This window comes from Salvia miltiorrhiza, chromosome 3 (genome assembly GCF_028751815.1).
Source record: "Salvia miltiorrhiza cultivar Shanhuang (shh) chromosome 3, IMPLAD_Smil_shh, whole genome shotgun sequence".
Taxonomy (NCBI): domain Eukaryota; kingdom Viridiplantae; phylum Streptophyta; class Magnoliopsida; order Lamiales; family Lamiaceae; genus Salvia; species Salvia miltiorrhiza.
This window is the reverse complement of record NC_080389.1, coordinates 52,716,034-52,740,227: the sequence shown is the minus strand read 5'-3', so window position 1 is coordinate 52,740,227 and position 24,194 is coordinate 52,716,034. Positions and strand designations below refer to the sequence as shown.

Sequence of the window (24,194 nt, the reverse complement as noted above, 5' to 3'; positions counted from 1 at the left end):
TTAAGTGAGGCGAGAATCTGGGTCATAGCTGTAGTGAAATTGGACAAATCTGAAAACAATAATACATGGATGAAATTGTCAGTCGTCTGATTTCATCCTCAAATTTACACTGCTGTTTACAAAATATACTAGTATTTGCCCCCGTGCAATGCACGGATTTTTTTTTGTATATATTATAAATATTAAATTAATTATAATAATTATAAATATTCAAAAAAATTATAAATTAAATATTCCTTTCGTCCCACCGAGCTTGAGTTGTATTTCTTTTTGGGTTATCCCACCAAGCTTGAGTCATTTCCTTTTTTGACAAAAATTATGTAATTTACAACACTAATTAACAAAACTAATTGCACCCTTATTTTTCTTTAATCATCCCAAATAACCCTTATTTCTCAAAAAATAAAAATATTTTTTGCAGCCATACTTAAATAATTTAATTTTATATTTAAAATAATTGAATAATGTTATTATTTTAAATAAACTTCAGATTTAATTAATTTAAATTTTATATTTAAATAATTTGAAATAATTAATTATATAAATAACTACTTAACCATAAATTTACAAACATACTTACATAACTAAACAATAGTTCCTTAATTCTCGTGTCCAAAAGCAACGCCTCAAACTCGGCAGGACAGAGGGAGTAGGGGTGGGAATTTCGGGATCGGGTAATCGGGTACCCGATACCCGACCCGAAAAAATCGGGTATCGGGTACCCTATACCCGAAAAATTAGGGGTCGGGGTCGGGTTCGGGTATTTAGGGTGTTAAAAAATCGGGTATCGGGTATACCCGATCGGGTATCGGGTATACCCGAAATACCCGATTTTTTAATTAAATGTATTTAAATTATTTAATTAAATTTTAATTCCTTAATTTCAATTTCAATTTAATTAAATTTTAATTCCTTAATTTCAATTTCAATTTCAATTTCAATTGGGCATGAAATTAGTGGTTACATTTTCGAATTTTTTTTTAAAAAAAATCGGGTATTTTCCCGATTAAGGAAAACCGGGTACCCTAATACCCGAAATACCCGATTTTACACAGTTTGACCTGAAACATGTAATTTTGACCGGGTAATTAGGGTACCCGAATACCCGACTCGGGTACCCGAGTCGGGTATTAGGGTACCCGATTTTTTTTCGGATTCGAGATCGGGTATCGATTTTCCGTCTTAATCGGGACCGGGTACCCAATTTTTTCGGGTAGGGTACCCGATCCCGACCCGATTCCCAGCCCTAAGAGGGAGTACTTTTTTATAAATAAAATATTTTTAGTAGAATATATGATAAAATATATAGTTTTCACAACACTTATGAAGTTTAACATGTTTTATATTTTATAAGGTACTTTCATATAATTAACATTAAAGAATAATAAAAATAAAAATAATATTATATAAATATTGGATCTGAATTTATAAATTCTGAAAGACTTCTTTGTATACAACATTGATTGTAGTCGTACCGATACCACTATCCTCATTAGAAATGAAGAATTTCAAACTACGACTACAACTCTTGAAATAGCAATATACAACTGGTCATGTGTAAAAATAAATTTTGGCAAAAATAAATCAACATGTAAAAGAAATTGATCATGATTTTTGTTGATAGTCATTGCCTATTAAATAATAAGAGGAAATTGATGCCGTCGAAACTTAAAAGGCAATCTTGGATCCTCCTATAAATCCCACATTATTTGACTCACTTAAACTAAATTATTATCAATAAAAAATCATTAAAACATTAAATTATAATAAAATTATAATTTTCTTATTTTTTTTCACAATATCGATTTTTATTATGGTGATTTTTTTTTCTTATATTAAAGTCAACTATATTTGTATTTTTAATTATATTTATAATTTTTTATAGTATAATAATTGAATTGGTATGGACTTTAGTATTATCATGCATGCATCCCACATTTATCAACTTTATATACATACGTATTGTGTGCTGATTATTTATCTTATAAAAAATCGATCTACTACATAGCAAATCAGATTTTGTAGTGTATAGTTATAGAATTAGACTTTTAATCAGTAAATAAATATTGTATAAGAGAAATGGGTGGACGTTTATTTTAATTTTATTTTATATTAATGGGATAACATAATTTATTTGCTGAATTATTTTGTTTGACTGTGCATGTATGTATGGGTGGGTTAATGGATTGAGATTATTGTTTTAATTTTATTTTATAATTAATAGTTTTTTTTTTAATCAGTTAATGCACGTGGTGAGAGATAATGGGAAGTGATTGTGTTGTGATTTATTTCTAATCTTTATATCATAAATATTTTCAAAATTGCCATTGAAATCAATTTCAAATTGATTTGAAATCAATTTAAAATTGAGAACTCTCCTTTTAATATAGTATAGATCTTCAATTTTATTATAACTACAAAACTGTCATTTATTAATTTTAAAATTAATTTGAAATTAAAAGTTACCTTCTTAATATATTATAAATTAGTATTATGTAAATATAAATTTCTAAATTGTTTACAATGAATGCCTATAAATTGTACACACACACACATATATATATATATAAATAAAAACATATAATTCATTATGGAATTTTAAATGATTATAATGTGTTTATTTTAAATTCATTTTTAAGTGTCATGTATCAAATTAAAGTTTGTATCACAATCTTTAATTCAAGATCCATATTGCATATAATTTCATGAATGGATATTTTAAAAAATAATAAAATAAAAGAAAATAAATAAAAAAACAAAAATTTTTTATGCACAAAATTATGTGCTATTTCCACTTTCTTAAATCCAAATGCAATTTATCAATCAATTGCATGAATCAAAGCAGTTTTTTGGTGCCCCTTTCTTTCAAACGTGGGTGGGACATGTAATTTTAATTAATTAAGTTAGTTTACTTAATTTTTGAATATATACAATAAGCCATTAATTTTCAAATAAATTACAAAATCGCCATTAAAATCAATTTGAAATTGATTTCAAATTGGAAACTCCTCTTTTAATATAGTATAGATGTATTATGTCTGTTTTTTTAAATGTGAATGCGGTGTCCTCTCAATTATTAGTTAGAAAAAATGATACTAATTAGCCATTTGTGAATGGCGCCAAACATGGGGATTTAATAGAGATGGGACAAAGATCGGATTATTGTCGGAATCCAGTATATTGAAAGACAAAGTCTATTGTGTACATTAAACGTCCACCCTTCCTAATTATGATCGATAAGATCGTTATTACTCCATCCGTCCCACCATTTTAGTCCCCTCCCACTTTTCACACATATTAAGAAAATGTATTTAATTTTTATATTTTTATCTTTTATACCCTTATTTATTATTTTCACACATCTTTTTCACATTTAAGTGAAGCATTAAATAAGATTAATTTAGTAAAAATAATATTTTTATATAGTATTAATTAGAAAAGTGGACTATCTTTTTGGGACATCTCAAAATGGAATAAGGGACTAAAATGGTGGGACGGAGGGAGTATTTATTTATTTGTTTAGTATTGAAAAGAAAATTTGTATTGCATATTTAAAATCTTATTCATGTTTCTGTAAAACTGCCCGAATTTCTTCCAATTTAAATTTGATTTAATATATTTGCTCATATTATACCTTGTAAAAGTTTTTCAAATACCTTTCTTAAATAATTGATGCAAAAACTCCTCTCCACCCGGTCTCATGTATGAGACAGGTCTAAATAAAGCAGAATGTGGATTTGATAGTGGCAAGGCGTGGATCAAGTATGAGTAAGTAAAAGTACGATTTATCATGAATAGAAATAATAATTATTGTGAAAAAAAATAATATTTTACAAACATTATATTTTTTCATGTCGGTTATTACTTTTCACCACAATAATAATTACTTCGAATTATCATATTTTAAAATATTACATTTCTTCATATCAATAATTATTTTTTCTTACGACAATAATTACTTGCCTCCATCATTTATACCGTTGTTGTGTCCTTCGTTGTGGTTGTGCCGCCTTATCTTTCCGTCGGTGCACCCCAAGTGCCAAACTCGTGCCACATCTCACTCCAGCCGACGCACCCCTACCCCACGCCCATGCCTCCTCTCTTTCCAGCCGCGCGCCCCTTTTGCCGCACCTAGCTATGCCGCTACTCTACTAGTCATCCATCGGCACGCCATCAGCTCCACATCCTTGACTACTCCTCTATTGATATGGAAGGTCGAGTCGAGTTAGTTTTGTCTCTTGAATTGATATCTGTCTCACCCAAGACCAACTCCATAATTGAAAGTGGTCACATAAAATTTTGAAGGGACTTTTGGCAGCAGGACATGTCTAAATCCATCTCACATGCCAAGAATAATACAATCCTATTTATTCAAGTCACTTCTTTTTCTTTTTCTTTTTATTGAATAGAAAGAAATTCTAAATAACTTAAACTTGAAACTTTTTGCCTTATTAATCATTTTATTCTTATTGCAATACACCCAATTTAAGTCACTTCTAATTTGCTTCTAGTGTCATTATTTCTGTTAATAAATAATAAGAGACCAATTTAATTCAATTTAAGTTCATCTTTAAACTGAATGTATTTCATAGAATCGAACCAGCAGTCCAAGATCTTCATTGATTTGATATTCCATTTCATTAATCCGAGATTATATATAGGACCGCAAGTCATTTATTAAATTCTATCAATATCTTCAAATTCCTTAAAAAATCTCTAACTTCAAATCAATCATGCATGTGCACATTTATTCGGATGCAGCCAAAAACGATAGATTTCTTCATTCAATGAAAGAAAAATAAATCAAATCAATCATCATTATCTTAATTACAACTCAAATATTTTTTTGGTAGGTTCCAACTCAAATTTATGTATATAAGTCAATTAAGCTATAATTACAAAATTAAGCTAGAATTCAAGAAATTTTAATTCAAGAAGCAATACTAAAAGTTAAGTTACATTCTGTTTGGTTGTAACCTTATAATGAGAAAATGATATATAGATACAAAAAAAAAATCTCTCTTTAAATCCTTCATTTCTTTCCCACTCATTTTATAGAAAAGAGAATTTCACTATTTCTCACTCATTATTTTGATTCAATGAAGGAATGATAGAATGAGATAAAATTTTCTTTTATAAAAAATGTAGAAAAAGAAATAATTTTTTATGATAAATTTGTAAGTAAAGAGAATATATTCTAAAACTAAATACAATATCCTCATAAACCCAAATAGCGAATTAAGGAGTATTTGTTTTAGCAATCATGGAGAGTAATCAAATTTGAATAATGAAGAAAGAAATAAAGTGTACATACATACTCCCGGAGTTCCGGTTCATAAACAATACCTGGAATCTGGAAGACTAATCGATACGTGGCAAAACATCCTCCATTTCCTCTCCATTTCCATACCTCTATATGCTTATGGGAGACATCCACTTACCATTACATTTAAAATTTTCATTATTTATTGTAAATCCTACGACCGACAATGTAGCAGTGATCACGAGATACTACTAATTAAAATTTATTACTACTATATTTAGATTCTATCTTTGGACAAGCAATATCGTATTTTTAACGTACAAGTTTAATCATAATTCGAGCGCTCAATTTATAAATTATAAGTAGATAATCGTGCCTCTGAAAATGTAAGAACTTTTTTTATTGGCAGATGTCGAACTTTATGTTCTATGTTCTTCATTCCAAAAACCATCTTACAAAGTAAATTAAGAACAGATTTTTTTTTTTTTTGAAAGAGCCACATTCAGATTGATGATACGGGAACACTGAGACAATTTAATCCTATGCTTTATTCGAATGTAAGATATTTGATTTTAGATATTAACCACGATCATGCACACTCATCTCTATTGTTTCTGATTAAAAAAGTATAAATTTCTTTAATCCGTCCACCAAAAATAGTCCTAAAGGTGGACGACACGAATTTTAATAAAAATGATTATTGTATTGTGAGCGGAGAAAGTGCCCCACTTAAAAAGTAATGTCTATAATGATAATTAATTGTATTGTGAGTGGAGAATATGATCCACCATGTGATAAATAGTTTTCAAAAATGGAAAGGGATCGGACTAATTTTTATGGACATCACAAAATGACAAAAATTGACTATTGATCTTGTCCTGTTTTTTTTTTTTTTTTTTGGGGGGGGGGGTTGTCCCATTGATCTTATATATCCTATTTCTATATTTGGTAATGATTTTGCACAATTAGAAGTGTTTTTTTAGTAGTGTCTATTCGTTGGTTTGATTAGAAAATAATCCTAAAAGAATATTTTCGTATGTATTCAACGATTTTATTCCCCTCATTATCAAGTAAATAACCTAATGAGATTATTGATTGAAGATGTGGAACATCTCATCAAGGATTATCGGTTCTTCATGAAAGGAAATCATGTGGACTAGAGTTGAGCAAGACAACTCTATTTAAGGCGACATGAAGAACGTCTTAGAATCATTAGTTCTGCATACCTAGAGTCCTTGATTAGTTGTATTTCATACGTTCTACAAGTGTGTTTAATTTATTGTTGTTATATCCAAATATAATTGTGGAGAAATAAACAATCAATTTGAAGGAGAAAGAGCAAGTCAGCTCATAATAGAAGAAAGATCATTAACTTACAAACCGGCCAGCTAAGTGAACCTTATAAAGTCATGTGCTAGTTGAAGTGCATGAAGAAAAAGTCAAGTAATTACAATTTGCTAATGGAGAAGATCGTAAAGAAGAATCGGTCAACCAAGGATTATACATTAGCATAATGTATAGACGACATGCGGTATTTGACAAAATCCGCCATTGTTGCAGAAACTCACGTGCTATGTTGCAATGACAACATTCATGCAAACAGAAATCATCTCAACACCATGCAAGACCGAGATTTAAACGAGCTTTTCCATAAAATCTCCTCTTATATCTCGGGATTTGAACACAAAAGATTATTAGAATTGTTGCGAAAAATTCTGAAACTTACGACCTCTCAACTCTTAAGTAACCAATGAGAAATCAACATTCAAGCAAATATTTCAAACTTTCTTTAGATTATTACTTGAGATCCCAACACACATTTTTCACTGTGTTTTAAAGCATTCTTACTGTAAACCCAAATCTTAGAATCGAAAAAACTGAAATTTTATATCCTATTTTCATTGCAACTGTTTGCTATATTAGTTGAAAACTATTCAAATACCTACCCTCTCCAATCAAGTTAAGTATCTGTAAGTAAAATGAAAATAAATAACAAATGTTAAAATTTCGATCACGATCAAAGATCCGTGATTGAGTTAAGGTTACAAACTCTCTTTTTGTATATGAAAAAAATGTTATGAAATAGTCAAGTTTGACTATTGAGCTTTTCATACGTGATTCGAGTATAACAAATCTTAATTAATAATTAATAATTACAAAATCAAGCTACAATACAAATGATTAAATTAAAAAGAAAAAGATGAAAAGTAACTATAGGATATTTATCTGCTTGACAAATTGACATGCTCCTGTGGCTCTATCATCATACTTCAAATTGCAAGAGATGTTACACGTGTAAAAAACACCATTCAATTCAGACAATCTCCGTACGTTCATATATGTATAATTAACTAATTTCTGTTATGCATTATTATATCAAATAATCACTTTCATATTATAAGTACAAAATAATTACTCACACGTCTCACGAAACTTGAGCAATTTTTTTTTTACATGAATTTTAAAAAATCAATATTTTGTATGTTAAGGGCTCGTTTGGTTTTCAGTAAAGAATTAGTATATAGGATAATTTGTAACCAGGATATTTAGCGTGGATAATGACATTTTATTAATACTGAGTTAATGTTTGCTATCATGGTTAAATACAGAATATCCTGGTTTAAGTTAATCCTAGGGGGGGAGGTGGTATTATTAATCCTAAGAAATCTGGATTAATAATACTGGTCATGGGATTAAACCGGGTCATCCGCATTATTACTAAATAATACCAAACACTAGACTGATCTGCACTAAATTAGCTAATACAGTGTATTAGCCAATATCAAACACGCCCTAAGTATATAGTAGGTGAAAAGGTGAATAAAAAAAAAATTATCATATCAAAAAAATACTTACGTGACAACCCAAAAAAGAATACTGTTCAAGTTTGACGGGACGGAGATAATATTTTTTATTTAAAATATTAGTTTCTCCTTTAACTCATGTAAATGAGGTTAGATCCACAAGTGTTTGTTATGATGAGTTCATAAATTTTTATTTGTCAATTAATTCCCCTAAAATTGGACAATTCGCAGCTAACTATATTTTTTTATATTTTTTATAATAATAATAATAATAATAATAATAACAATAATTAATTTTTACTCTCCTAGTTCTCGCAGTCAATATTTATATTTTTTTTATTCGTCTCCAAGATACATATTCATTTTCATTCATAATAAAAAATTAGATCTTTATTACTCTCTTCGTCCCGCAAATCTTGAGTCAATTCTTTTCGACACATGAATTAAGGAAATAGTAATATTTAATGTGTTAAGTGTGGTAGGTGAAAAAATGAAAATGTGAATAAAGGGGAATTTTTTTGCCAAAAAAAGAAATGACTCAAGATTCGTGGGACGGACATATTTAATTAACTTTTTAAATCTATTCTTTCCATCCTACTCAGATTGAAGATGATTGTTTTGTAGATAAATTTTAAAGATGACTGTTTTCCATTTTGGATCGTCCCATGACTCATTTTCATAAAAGATAGCAGTAATATTTAATTTGTAAAAAGTTACATAAACTAGTACTAGTATTATTTTTATTTAATTTATAATTTTTCATTAATTTTTGCATCGAAAAGAAATAGATCATGTTTTGAATATGCATTTGAAGTAAAATAGGTACTCCATTAAATTTTATTTTTGATAAAGAATAGCTACTCCGATCCATTTTATTAGTTCACACTGGCTTTAATACGTCGCTCTCTTTGATCACCCCAATCTTATCTTGTAAGCATGTTGACCTGTATACCCTTATTCAAACAGCACACGTGGAGGGTCAGAACAGTCATTCACTGGAACTACACTATTTATTCCCCCGCCAGCCCATTCCCCATCAACGTGCATGCTATTGCTCGCATCACATGCAAACCTCTGTCACACAACCCAACTAGCTAGGCTCCTCCAAGTTTTAGAGAGAGAGAGAGAGAAAGAGAGGTGGCGGCGATGGCCTTGTACGCATTATTAGCCATACTACTATTCTCCCTAACCCTCCCATCCAATGCGTGCCTGCCCGCCGACCGGGCAGCTCTCCTGGCCTTCAAGGCTGCCCTACAAGAGCCCCACTTAGGCATCTTCAACTCGTGGACGGGCAGCAACTGCTGCCACCGCTGGTACGGCGTCAGCTGCGACCCGGAGACTCACCTCGTCGCCGACATCAACCTCCGCGGCGAGTCCGAGGATCCCATCTTCCAGAAGGCCAACCGCACAGGCTACATGAGCGGCTACATCTCCCCCGCCATCTGCCAGCTCACCCGCCTCTCCAGCCTCACCATCGCCGACTGGAAGGGCATCTCCGGCCCCATCCCCCCCTGCATCGCCTCCCTCCCCTTCCTCCGAATCCTCGACCTCATCGGCAACAAGATCTCCGGCCAGATCCCCGCCGACATCGGCCGCCTCACCCGCCTCACCGTGCTCAACGTCGCCGACAACCAGCTCTCCGGCACCATCCCCCGCTCGCTCACCAACCTCTCCTCGCTCATGCATCTCGACATCCGCGGCAACCAAATCTCCGGCACCATCCCCAGGAATTTCGGGAAATTGAGGATGCTGAGCCGGGCCTTGCTCAGCAAGAACAAGCTCAGCGGCCCCATTCCGCTCTCCATCTCCTACATCTACCGCCTCTCCGATTTGGATCTATCTCTCAACCAGCTCTCCGGCCCGATCCCCGCCGGTCTGGGCAAAATGGCGGTTCTCGCCACACTGAACCTCGACGGCAACAGAATGTCCGGCCCGATTCCGACGACGCTGATAAATTCGGGAATAAGCATACTGAATCTGAGCAGGAACGCGATTGAAGGTTACATTCCAGAGGGGTTCGGGCCGAGATCGTACTTCACTGTGCTGGATTTGTCTTACAATAATCTGAGAGGCAGAATTCCGAAATCGATATCGGCGGCGACGTTCATCGGACACCTCGACGTCAGCCATAACCATCTCTGTGGGCCCATACCGGCGGGCTCTCCGTTCGATCATCTCGAAGCGTCGTCGTTTGCCTACAATGACTGCCTCTGTGGGAAGCCGCTTCGAGCTTGTTAGTTTGTTTCAATAATGTTTGGATTCCATTGCGTATCTTGTTTCAATATTATTAAATATATAATAAGTGTATATTTATTAAATATACGTCATAATATATATACATAATACGGAAATAGAGTACAGTAAAATGCATTTCAAATTATACAAGATGTTATGCGTGGTATTATTGTAGACATTTATTACTTTCCTATATTTTTTTTATTATTGTACTTATCATAGAAAACATCTAGTTTCACATCATTAATCCATACGCTGTATTGGTTATTGATGAAACGTGAAGTCGACCTCTCTTATCTTGGCGACACCTTAAGCGAGTTGTTCGAACTGATGAACTCCTTTTGCCATGTTGCCTTTAGCTGGACGCCTCGTGAAGGAAACGTGATTGCTGATAAACTCGCCACTTATGCTTTATGTAATGCTTTGCCTTTTTTCTCTGCTAGGGTCCAGGAAGCTTCCTCCTGATGTGAACTATCCGTAATTTTTATGAAAGTTTCCTTTGGCTCTCAAAAAAAAAATCCATACAGCAGCAATAAAGTATTAATCCATACAGGCTAGCAGCAAGTACCACAAAAATATTTATGTTCCTTATCAAACTGTTGATTGATATGTGATACAAGTAGGCTAGGTAACAGTTGTATGAGATCAATTATTGTTAGCTAGGTTACTTGTATCACTTAACTTGAGATAAATTAGATTAATTATTGTATGATTGGCCTATCCATCAACTATTAATTCTATGAGCGATTTACCACTTGCACGTGCACCGGTGCTCATACATTTATATCTAAATTGTGTGGTGCATTCTAGAATATTGAATATGCCGCATCTAATAAGTTTATTAGATAAAACAATAGTATTAAATAATAAATGCACACATTCCTATACATAACGGTATTAATGAATATTACCTCCCCATCTTGAATAGGTAACGGTCATCTTCTTTTGCGTTTCATAACGATTTGAAAAGAATGTAAAATTCACTACACTATTTTTAACTATATCATCCACTCACTCTTGAGAAAAATTTTATAGTTCTTAACAAGTTATATGAATAAATTAACTTTTATTTGAAACTGAAACATAATTTTCAAGCAAAGGCTATTTTTCAAAACTAAGCTACATTAGTAATAATATTATAAGGGACATTTCCTACTTGATCCTCCTCTTTTTCACTACAAAGGAGGGATAATATTATTTCTCCAATTTTGGTGTGATAATATTATATATCCCTCATGTGTAGTGAAAAGGAGGAATGAGTACGGATCAAATAGGAAATGAAAAAAACAAAGGAATGATTTAAAGGGTGAAATTTTGATTATTTCTCATTTTTTCTAATGATATATTTAGAACCACATAGAACACACTCTTAATGAATAATAAATTAACCTATAATATTTCTATCATTACAGACTATTTATTAATAGTAAACTTCTCCCTAAAACTTACAATTTTTGGTAATATATTCATTCATTTTGACACTTTTCTAAAATAATAGTAGTAGTATATTTGCATAAAAGCAAAAGAATTTAGAAAAATGAATAATAAATTTGTCGTACGTGTATTATATGGGGCCGAGCAACATGGTAACTGCAGACTATTGCATAATGATCATAAAATTGGCATGAGAGGACCACGTGCTCTGTTTCCATACCTGTTGTTTCGATTGTGGCCACCCGTTGCCAATCAGATAAATACAATACCGAGTCTTCAAGTTTGGAGGTGCAAAATTTAATATTTCTACACACAACCAACTCTCATAAAAAAAATAAAAAAAAGGGATTTATTGTGTACGTTTTAATGAATGCACAGGATGATCATCAAACATAACATAAAATGAATCTCAGAATTGCGAAGGAATGCGGCTCATTCATTATCTACTTAAAAACATCGAGTTAATGAAACCGCGCCACGTAGTGGTCCCACAAATGCCGATGAATTATATCACGTGTAGACGTGTAGTGCTTATTATTTTTCTACGCGTAAAAGAATTCACTAAACCCAACCTCTTGATCCTCCATTTTTTTTATTTATTAATTTTTGTGAATTGTTATGATACATAATTGTTAATTGTGTTAATTAGAAAATGAGGGCTTCGGAAAATGGCTATAGATTGATCAAATGACGGATCAAAACTAAAGTCTAAGATATTATTGTTGGATTCTTTCTCTTGAAGATGAAATTATTTCGTATAAAGATTTAACAGTAGATCGAATACTTGAATGTAACCATAGATCGATCATAAACTTTGATTTCTATTTCTTAAATCAATAAGCCGATACGTAAAGTTTAATTTGAGTATTTGTATCAATGGACAAACATTACATGCCTCTCCAAGCATATATCAAAAGTTATGCACCGGGTAGCTCTCCTAAAACAATATGGACAAACTTGGGTTATTCATATTCAATGATTTAAGATTTATCAATGACAATTTAAGAGTAACAATATGGACAACTTGGGTTATTCATATTCAATGATTTAAGATTTGTCAATGACAATTAGGTTCTTATTTTTATTTTTAGAATTGTATTAGGTTCTTATTTGGAATGTGAAAAGTTAGTCTTTGGAAATTACTAGTTGTTTTGCTTTATATATGCTTGTACATAATCTGGCTTACAATTACAATCGAATTGAATGTGAATTACAAGTTTAACATTGATTAATACCCCTCATTCTCACAAAAATATGAACATTTGTAAATGACACGAGTTTTAAAAAATGTTAGATAAATATGAACATTTGTAAATAACACGAGTTTTAAAAAAATGTTAGATAAAAGTGTATTATGAGTGAAAAAGGGGTCCCACTGAATGAAAAGTAAATGAATTGTGGTGGGGTAGTATTTTATTGAATAAAGATATTTATTTATAAGCCCTATCATATATACTCCCTCCGTCCCACTGTAAGTGAGACTCTTTCTATTTTGGGTGTCCCACCATAAGTGAGACTCTTTCCCTTTTTGGTAAAAGTTTTACTCTTTAAACACCTTTTCACTTTTTCACCTACACACAAAATACACTTTTCTTAATTTCCGTGCCCAAAAAAAGGTCTCACTTACCTTGGGACGGAGGGAGTATATATATAGATGTGGTTTTAGAGAGAACTATATTATTTTTATTTGTGAGAACGTGAGAACCATCAAATCTAATGCATCCACTGTAAAAATTAATGCATTCGCTGTTAAAATTAATGCACTCAAAAAAATAAAAAAAAATTACTCCCTTCAGAATTCGAACTCAGGATCTACATTCATCCAACAAGATGATGCAACCACCGTAGATCTTGATGATCGAATGATTGAAAATGGTTCTCTGTTCTTCTTTTATTTAGTAGTTCTTTCTTGAACCTCTCCCTATATATATAAATCAAATAGATTTAATATAACATCTAATAATATATTCTTATAATTATAAAATATATTTTTTATAAAATTACCCTTAAAATAAAATATATTATAAAAATATAATAGACAATCTATCAAATACACTTTTTACATCAGCAAGTATAGATTTAAGTGAGTGGAAAAGATCTTTTACAACAACTCTTGTAACTTGATTTCAATCAAATAAATTCATGAACAGTGTGAATAAAGTAATTTATTCCCAAATACTACGTGATTTTTAATAGACTATATCCGTAACAGAATATAAGTTTATTCAACATAAGCTTCAAGAGTTTACACTTCCACCATAATTTACCCAGATGTATTAAAATATACTGTGTAAGACTCATCTCTCAAGCTAAACAATGGAGATAGAACAAAGTTTCTTCTCACCCCTTTTGCGATGAAGCTAATAGGATTGTACTTGCTAATTCCATCTTGCAATAAAAAACTAGATGCTCGTTGAAATTCAATATCTGATGAAGCAGAGCCACATTTGAGTTTCACACTTGCTCCGGAATCATTCAACAGCTCTCTATAAACAAAACACCCCTTCGGGCTTTCAGACTCCAACGAGATCGTCCCGTCCTTGCTGTCCAATCCAGCAACCAAACGGAATACAGACGATTGATCTTCGGGAGATGAGGAATCAGACACTGCAAGACTCTGACCTTCCCCATTGTGTAACACAAACGTCCCAGGAAAATCGAACAATTCTAACATGACCGACTTGCCTATGAGTTCTTCTGATGCTGGAGAACTTTCAGAATTTGAGTTCTTGACAACAAGTCTAAATGTAGCTCTGAGAGCAGCATCAGTCCCAACTTCAGGAGACTTCACCATTATTATAAATTGATCAGAGTTTGATACAACAAAGGTAGAATTCCTGAATTCTTGTGCAAGAGTAATGAGTTGAGAGTTATAATCAGCAGGAACTGGAGTGATTGAGTCTGAAAGAGAAGTCCGGGACTTTATTTTAATGTCCGAATCACCATTTGAAAAACCTGCAAGAACGTAGGGACCATAGAGGAAAGCCTGAAGAGAAGCATGATCTGGCCTGTCATCTGCAAGAAGCGAACTTGTTGACTATCAGAACAGAGGAACAAAGTTTAGGTTTTAATTGGGAAACAAAAAGAGCATACCTTGAATAGCCTCACTCCTCAGACTCAAAGGCAGGCGAAGTTCAATTTTGTCTCCAAGAATCCAACTTTTACTGATTGACAAGAAATTACCTGCATCAATGTGTGTGTGAAGCAATTAGTTACTTGCTGTTTGCATCATCATAGCAAATAAATAAGAAAACAATTTGTAGATGGCAAGATCAGCTCAAACACATTATATTATAATAATGCTAATAGCAAGCCGGTTGAATTTTACCTGGTGCTGGCACAGACAAATTTTGACCATTTAAAGATGCCTCTGAACAAGCTGAATATGCCCATGTGGGAATCCTCAATTTCAGTGTTGATGGTGTTACTTCTGCTTGCTGCATGAAGCAGAATTTGAGACATGATTACAGGCATATCAATGATTTATGCATCTTCTTCAAAAAAGAAAAGGAAAATGGTTTATGCACTGTTTCTAAAGAGAGAGATAGAGAACTGAACATTTACTGATGGAATATGAAAGGTGGGAAGTAGCACATATGTCTCAACTAAGAAACACAAATAAACATCATAACAGAGTATATGCATAAGGAAAAAATAAGTGTTTGGTAGTAGTTCCATCTACAAACCCAGTCTAGAATCCTCAACTCTTCCACCACATAACAAACTGGTTTGTGCCCTCTGAAGAGGAAAACAATTCTTTGTGAAACCACAGTACGCTAGGCTTCAATAAGATTTAACGAGGGAATAAAGACATAACAAAAAAATAGCAGGCAAATGACAGATTTTCTATACCGTCTTTGAAGAAATAGCAACTGTTACTTGGAGCCTTTGATCCCATGAAACTACAGGATCTACTCTTTGACTCAGCACAACTTGCCCAGATCTCCAATGAAGTGTGCTAGGTATATATTGTATGATGTAAAGTCCCTTTTCTTCTCCCTCCTCTTCAAAGTATATTGAGTCTCCTAATTTCGAGAATGATTCGATTCCTGTAGGTGATAATAGAGAAAATTAGACAAATAAAGGACATGGTCTTAATCTCATATAAATAACAAATGGAAAACACAAAATACAATGAGTAGAACAAGTCCTAGCAACTGGGTTTTTTACATTGCTAACAGCTTAACAAATTTGTCAACAATTAAAAATCCCTTTCATTATATTAGGGCATCATCCAGATATAATGGACACAACAAAAGTTAAATACATTTTACCAGTTCCATAACAGCACCAAAATGAATCGAACTTTGTTCCCCATCCATGGTAGCTTCGGGCCTTGGACCCACCAGGATGTAAGGGATACATGTAGATCATAACTCCAGGATCTGTGCCTCTTTGGATGCCTAAAACACCATTTGTCAGGGCCCTTTCATAATAATCTGCATATACAATGTTTTTGGTCCACGTAAAGAGGTGACGCGAAACCTATTGGAAGCAAAAGAGAAAACACCATGATCATTGATTATATCAAGCAATTCTCACTGGCAGCAATTTAGAGAACAAATGTTGTTTTTTCAGGTATCTAAAAGATATAGCCACATAATAATATACCATAGTGCACCTACTACCCTAGAACCACAACAAAGATACAAAGCACACCTTCAGCATGTTATAAGTTGTACAAGATTCTTGATTCTCAGTTTTTAGTGTGCTGGCCAATCGCTTTGGATCGGACCTACAAAATAAATTAAGTCATATCACGGATAACAAGAGAAGAAAAGATTACTTGGCATAATCAAAACAATAAGAAGAATGATTTCAATGCTGGTCACCTTTTTAATTCTTAAATAAATAAATTCTTAAAAACCTTATGTTTTACCAAAATTCATCGACTGATGTTCCTCCTGTAACATAGCTGTGAGATGAGTTGACAATATTCATGAAATATGTTCCTATTTCCTGGAAAGACATGTAGACAACAAGTTATTTTTATTGTTAAGAGAAGTATACTTACAGCGATGACTTTAGGGCTCAGCAGGCAAGCAGAATCTATCATCAATGGGAAACAAAGATAAGATTAACCAAAAAAGGTTCTAGTAAAGCTAGTGATTCTATTCACATTTTGATGTTCACAGAATACCATAACATGGCATGAATCTGATCTTCCACATGTGGCCACCATAGCTCATGGCGTGTAGAACAATATACTTCTAATATTTTAGACACAACAATAGATTGTGCTTTCTGTCTTGAGCAGTTACTTACTCTAGTGAAAATGGCTTTTAAATCCTATAGCCAATCTCACTTAACTTATTACACATTCTAGTTGTCAAAATCCATGTAGACCAATGCTCCCCAAAATTGGATGATACAAGCCTAACAGATACAAATATAGGTATGTTACGATCCTACATTGAACCCACAAGCAATTATGGATTTTTTAAGCTTGAATTTTGAATTTGCAGACAACTTTTTGTACTCCTCATATTCAGGAGGAGAATTTGGCTAGGAGGAGTTGGGAAGATTCGATGTGGCTAGGAGGAGTCGGGAAGATTCAATGGTAAGTGTGACTAATATGGATTTCAACTGCACCTTGGAAGAGGAAAAAAAAATGGGAAATTATCATAATTCAAACTCAAATAGTCTGACTGATGATTCTTAAAGTGTTGAGCTTCAAATTGGAAAAACATGTACTGAATCAGCCTTCAGCCATAACTAGAACCCTTGATGACACCAAACAGTCTCCAAATTATGATAAGCTAAGAAGCACGAAGACGAAATGGGGACGAAAATACCCATTTTCAAAAAATCACAATACGAACGTTGAAATACGTTTATAATTTTATAAATATTTTTATTAATAATAATATTCTATGAATCATATAAGCACATTCATAACAAAATAGAGCAAATAACTACTTAATTTAAGTCTTAAAAGTTCGCGCATCCAATTAAAACTTACAAATATTACTAAATAAAGTAATAAAGGAAAGAATGAAATATTTGAAGAAGTATTTTCCATGTATTGCAAAAAAGAGGATTGTAATAAGGGAGTTTGCAAACTTTTCTATCATGTTGGATGATTTCACTAATTCTGACTCGATTGATTAGTGTTATGACGTGGACCCTAAGAGTTGGTGGGTGACATATGGTCCAAGTGCACCAACACTTCTGAAGTTAGCTTTGAAACTCCTTGTTCAACCTTATCTTCTTCATGTGTTAAAAGGAATTAGAGCACATACTCTTGCATCCACTCGTTGAGAGAAACAAAATGGCTCCCCAACATGCTAAAGATTTGGTTTACATTCATAGCAATCTCCGTTTGTATCTAGAATAACACTTATATACTACAAAAGATAGAGATAAAGTTGTGGGTTATTGGAGGAGACAAATTTGGTGCGCTTTAGGATGTTGGAGATCTAGAGATTGCGCAGTTACCGCTTGAACTGGAGTTGGAGAGCGTTGTGTTCGCTGAAGATGGCAATGATGATACGCTATATGAGGAGGAGGAAGAGGAAGATTTAATGACTTAGAAGAAGACTTTATTTAGTAATATTTGAATGTTTTAATTGGATGTGCAAACTTTTAATACTTAAATTAAGTAAATATTTACTCTATTTGGTTATGAATGTACTTATATGATATTAATAAATATATTGAAAAACTTATGAGCACATTTTCAACATATTCCTATCGTGATATTTTGGAAATGGACATATTTTCTTCCCCATATCGTATCGTATTCGTATTTCATATTCGTATTCGTGCTTCTTAGCCAGGAAAGGATTATTGTTTGACAAAAATTCTCAAAGAACTTTTGAAGTGTGTAGCGACGCAGATTGAGCAGTTTCGGTTATTGATAGAAGGTCTACCGATGGATACCACTCATTTGTATGGGGAAATCTAAGGACGTGGCAAAGTAAAAAAGCAAAATGTAGTGGCTACGGCCAATGGAATTTGTGAGTCAATCCAGCTCAAACGAGTACTAGAGGAGCTACAACTATCCTTAGATGATCCTATGAAACTATACTACGACAACAAGGCTGCTATCAGCATTGCTAACAATCCGGTGCAGTATGATAGGACTAAACATGTGGAAGTTGAGCCACTTCATCAAAGAAAAGCTAGAAAATGGAGTGATATGCATGCCGTATATTCCAACCACACAAGTAGCTAATATCCTTACAAAAGAATTGTTCAAGTCAAAGCTTTGGTGGAATCATCAGCAAGGTTGGTCTAGTAAATATATATGCCCCAACTTGAGGGGGTATCAGTTTTAGTTTATATATGAAAGGAAAGTAAATAAGAAATTTTCTTGATTGCTAGAGATTATGTTTCCTCTCAATAAGGAAACATGTAGTGTGCAGAAAATATTTCCTACTTCCTCAAAACTATAGAGAGGAACCCCCTTTTATTCTGGTGAGTCCGACTCTTTATTCTGATCTATGAAGCCCGCAAGAGGAGCCCATGGACCAATTGACAATTAACTACAAATATATCCAATAAATAATCAAAACCCTAATAAATGAAAGTTGATGCATAACAGAGTACTAGATAGGTACCAAGTTTGAGCTACTTGAACAAAATCTAGTATAAAGTGGCGTGTAACTTTAGATTTTAGCAAGATGAGAGAAAACGTTGACATAACTGGAAGAAATGAAATTTTGAAACTCTGTTTTTGAATGATCGTATATCGTTGAACTTTTACCCTTTCAGTGCTTAGATGTAAGTTTTCCTAAAGCCCATGAAAATAGCCAGGTTCTACTGAAGAAGGGCACTCCCAATTTCTCAATCACTACATCAAGGTGGATGAAATCATGAAATATATACTGTACACATGCCCTTCGGCAATGAACTCAGTGCCCAATTACTTGCAACTCGACATTACAGTTTTACCTTATAAAGTGGGTCGCCAGTAATTTCATATCGTCTTTGAGACCCAACAACAATTGGAATATGCGTATTGGCATGAAAACCAGATATATCGTCAGCCTGCAAATGGAAGTTACTAATCAGTACAAATAGCAACGAGACCCAATGACCAAGGTAAAACCATGAAAAATGATACTATAAGACATGTGATTCAGACTGATGCATCTGTCCATAATCTCTTCTCTAAGACAAGTCATGAGCTTATACGGAACAAAACTAACTTTTAAATAAGGATGTGATAACATCTATTAATATCAAAAAATGAAAAGGATGTGATAACATTTAAATAAAATGATGGAAGATGAAAGAAAAAAGAAAAAAGTACAATAAAATCTTATGATTTAAAAGAACAGTAATTACCTTCATTGCTAGCAATCCCAGAAAACACGGCTTGTCAAACAAGTGAGCTAATGCTAAATGCTTTTTGTCACCCTGAAAATTCATAGTATTTTTTATCAACGCAAGTTCTTATACACACTACAAACCATTCTTACTAGAACTATTGCAACATAACTAAGTGCTTCTTTTAGAGGGTGTTTGGCTGAGTTTATAAGCTCCTTAAAATAGCTTATAAGTTGGTTAGGAGCTTATAAGCTGTTGAGAAGTGTTTGGAAAAACAAGCTCCCAAACAACTTATATTGCTTCCAGTGAATTGAATCACACTAAACGAGATCAGACAAGGATTATACTTTTTCTTCCCATAGCACTAGTACTTAGTATAAGAACACGATCAAATTATCCCATATGAACAGAACCATCCTTGAGCATAGAATCCTCATATTGTTCCTTCCAGTACACTTCGTGTTAATCTTGGAGATAAAATTGCTGCTTCAAATATTATAACTTTGATGTTATTATTTTATTGCAAATACAACCAAATGAGTTGTTCAAGAAATATTTAATTATGAATAATAAAAAGAGAAGCAGATAAACGTTCGAGTGAGGTACGGTATTAGATTTCCATGTGATGCATCCTTACTGTTATTGAGTATAGCCTGTAAAGAATATCATTCATGCCACCTGTTTCTTCGTTCAGAGATAACCAGTGCCTTTCAATAGTGTACTCTTTTATTACATTTTGCACACGGTTGTAGAAGTAATCAACCATCCATTTCATCATTTCCAATGCTCGGGCACTGTCAGCCATGGTGTACTGATCCAATAGACCGGTCAATATCTGCAAAAACCTTGAGAGAATAAGATCTGCAGTCACATTACAGAACATTTGAATTGCACATAGAAGTTTGTACCTTGTGGATTGTATAATATGGAGCCCAGACTTCTTGCAGAGTTTCGAATCGGTCAAACAACTCAGATGGAAATCCCGAAAGATAACCTGTTCCAATCTTATTTTGGCAGTCTGATAGAGCAGAAACCACTGAGGACATTTTTTCCTGGAGATCACCATTATGTGTGCTAGCCCACATTTGGGCAGATGCACTCAAGTAATGTCCTGCATTAAGTAACAAGATTAAGTCCTCCACACAGAAAATGTTTAGAATGTGTAAAAACAACAGACAATGCACTACACCATGTCAATAATAGCAATTAATTTTAAAACTCCAATTATTCAATACTGTGTCTTGTCATTCCAGATTAGACTGGAAAGCATACAGCGTATAACATGAATTTATATATAAAGTAGATGCTCACTCAATTTCAAACAAATTATTATAGAACGAAATAGCGACACTATTAATGAAAAAGAAAGTTATACAAAAATCCCAAAACAATGGAACTGGTTAAAGCAGAAACATGTCACTTTCCCAAAAAGAAAAAGAAAAAGAAAAAGCATAGTAATGTAATGAAGAAATGTGGAACGAAAACCATATAATTTAATTCTTTGATCTTAAATATATATCCATAGTAATTCTAAACAACCTCATTTCATTTAAACTAACCAGAAGAAACACAATTATCAACTCTACAAGATATATACTTCCAAATTTGTGCACTGAAAGAAGCAAAACATCCAAATATCTTCCACAAATTAAAACAAACAACAATCAAGTCAAAGTTGCAGCTAAATGAAACCAACCTACAAAATGACCGCGGAGCTCAACATTTGGAGCCTCCCAGCCACCATATGGTTCACCAGGAGCCTCTAAACCTGCAGTCCTTCGAAAACTCCACACCAGTCTATCAACATCCAACATCAACAAATACTCCAAATTAGTCTGCTGAGCCACACCATGGACCGATTTAGGCTCCAACCTGACATCGTGTAACGAAATTTCCCTCAAAAACCCACCTCCACTCTCCCTCCCACTCTCACCACCGGCATTCTTCATTTTTCTATACATTACATTCCAGCTAATCTCATCGCCTGCTAAAAGCATTTTCCTCGGAATCAAGTTAGACCATGTCTGATCATCGGTGGGAATCAAATGCAAATCAGCAAGATTTTGTTTTTCCCACGATGAATTGTTTGATAAAAACCGTTGATGGCGAGCGGTGTGCGATAGCAAACCACCATTAGTGCAAAGCTTATGGCTCAAAGTGAAACCGAAAAACAGCGAAAATACAATCAGACCTCCCAACATCTTCACAAATTCAGCAATAAATTATACCTGCACGCCACAGTTATTGGAACTGTTATAAACTTGTTTAGCGGCAAATGATTATTTGGAGGGAAAAAAACAAAATAAAGTCTTGGCTGCTGGAGCATGAACAAGAGCTAGCTACCTAATACATCCTACTATAATCCAGTGATCAAATAAAACATATTCTGATTGTAAGCTTACGTAATTGGATGTAACGCCAAACACCGAGATGTAATACTGAAGAACACGCAACAAAATCATGCGCATAGCCACATATGAAAAGTTTGCGATAGAGAACGATTAAGAGAGAGAAGCAGAGGAGAATTTAGTGCGATTCTTGAAAAGCCTCTACAGAGACCACCAGCGACTCCCAATAATTTATGGCCCGTTTTGGTTTCAGATGAATATAAATATTTAGAGTTGATAATTGCGTTTATATAAAATTTGATGTTCCCAATATTTATATATGAGGCTACCTAAAATTTGATAACAGCTTGTTTTATATATAAAATGAAATTGCTAAACATAGAAGAGTGTTTATTTTGAATGAAAATTCTAAACATAGAAGAGTGTTTATTTTCGGCACGTGAATTAAGAAATTAATATTTTGTTTGTTAAGTGTGGTAGGTGAAAAGGTGAATAAAAAATAAATTTTTTACTGCTTTAATAAATTGGTCTTGCTTCATGGGACAGACCAAAAATGAAACTTGATATTGCTTCATGGGATATAGGGAGTAAAAAATATTAAGGTTAATCTCTTATTTATTTTATTGAATTGAAAATTTGAGATATCCTGAAGTCCTTGATTATTTTTATAATTTAAGCTAATTTATTTTAACTGAAATTACATGGTTACCCTTCACGATAATTAAGGAAAATAATATTGAATGAATAATCTTTAAAAGATTTTATTTCTATAAACTATACCTATTGCAACATATTCATCTGTATCATATCTATCTATTCAACTAATTGTGGATTATTCGCATTACTCAATCAATTGAGGTGGTTTATTATTTACGTGGCATATTATTTTTATCTTTAATCAAGTTATTTTTATTTGTGCTGTTATTAAAATCTCCAAAATAATTAATTGTAACATTTATTTAATTTAATTTGTAATATATTTAAATTTTTTCATTCAATTATACTTTTACTAGTTATTGTCGATATGATACCCGATTAGTGTCTAGAGTTGTGGTTCAAAATTAAATTATAAAATTAGCACATAAATGAGTGTAGAAGATATCATCAACAAAATGCAAATAATACAATGAAAATAAATGTGAAAAGATAAAAAAGATGCAAATAATATAATAATAATGAAAGAGAAAAAATCACAAAAGCACTGAGGATGGATTTATTAATCATGTCAAAGGATTGGAACATACAACCTTTCAATAAACGCAAAAACTTGCGCACCCGCCTAATAAACGTATATATAAATTTTTGGGTTAATAGCCAGAAAATACACGAAATTTCATCAAATTTGTATTTTCCACATGACCTTTAAAATTAGCTCCATAATACACGAACTATTGAATTTATTGCAATTTTCACACGGCGAGAACTCCGGCCATAATTACAGTTGACCGGCAATGACGTGGACTACACGCGTGGCATTTTAATTGATTTGGCAATACACATGTCATTTTTATTAATAAAGAAAAAAAAATCATCTCTCTCAAAAATTACAGCCGCATCCTCTCCTTCCTCAAGCTTCTCCACCACCGTCGGCCAGCTCTTCAACCAAAATTAGGCCCCCATCGCTTCAAAACAAAATCAGCCCACCTTTCCCTCTCTTCGGAAACTAAAAAACGGACCTATCTCTCCTCTCTCTCAAGGCAAGCACAAATTAGATAAAGAAGTATCAAAGGGTGATTCATGATGGTACCTCCAACCGCCGCAAGGCTCAAAATTAAAGCTACCGATCACCGCTGCCAAAGACTAACGACTCAGAAACCACCGTCTCTCGGACCGAAC

General features: G+C 33.2%; 2 protein-coding genes and 1 long non-coding RNA gene across 3 annotated transcripts; 1 reads left to right on the top strand and 2 right to left on the bottom strand.

Moving 5' to 3' along the window:
- Window positions 1–3,784: 3,784 nt before the first annotated feature.
- On the bottom strand, window positions 3,785–5,437 carry LOC131014328 (uncharacterized). The gene is made up of 2 exons (XR_009098173.1): window positions 5,347–5,437; window positions 3,785–4,199 (listed from the first exon to the last, which is right to left on the bottom strand). It is a non-coding gene; the product is annotated as an uncharacterized LOC131014328 (long non-coding RNA).
- Window positions 5,438–8,879: 3,442 nt separating this feature from the next.
- Window positions 8,880–10,385, top strand: LOC131014327 (DNA damage-repair/toleration protein DRT100-like). The gene has a single exon (XM_057942259.1). The coding sequence runs from the start codon at window positions 9,214–9,216 to the stop codon at window positions 10,303–10,305; it is 1,092 nt and encodes a 363-aa protein (XP_057798242.1). The 5' UTR covers window positions 8,880–9,213; the 3' UTR covers window positions 10,306–10,385.
- A 3,551-nt stretch (window positions 10,386–13,936) lies between these two features.
- On the bottom strand, window positions 13,937–22,614 carry LOC131014325 (uncharacterized). Its single transcript, XM_057942258.1, has 13 exons — window positions 22,413–22,614; window positions 21,707–22,238; window positions 20,919–21,121; window positions 20,648–20,845; window positions 20,029–20,100; window positions 19,633–19,728; window positions 16,616–16,695; window positions 16,396–16,471; window positions 16,011–16,221; window positions 15,589–15,785; window positions 15,065–15,173; window positions 14,830–14,919; window positions 13,937–14,751 (listed from the first exon to the last, which is right to left on the bottom strand). Exons 2-13 carry the CDS (start codon window positions 22,209–22,211, stop codon window positions 14,000–14,002), a joined length of 2,589 nt encoding a protein of 862 aa, XP_057798241.1. The 5' UTR covers window positions 22,212–22,238; window positions 22,413–22,614; the 3' UTR covers window positions 13,937–13,999.
- Window positions 22,615–24,194: the final 1,580 nt, after the last annotated feature.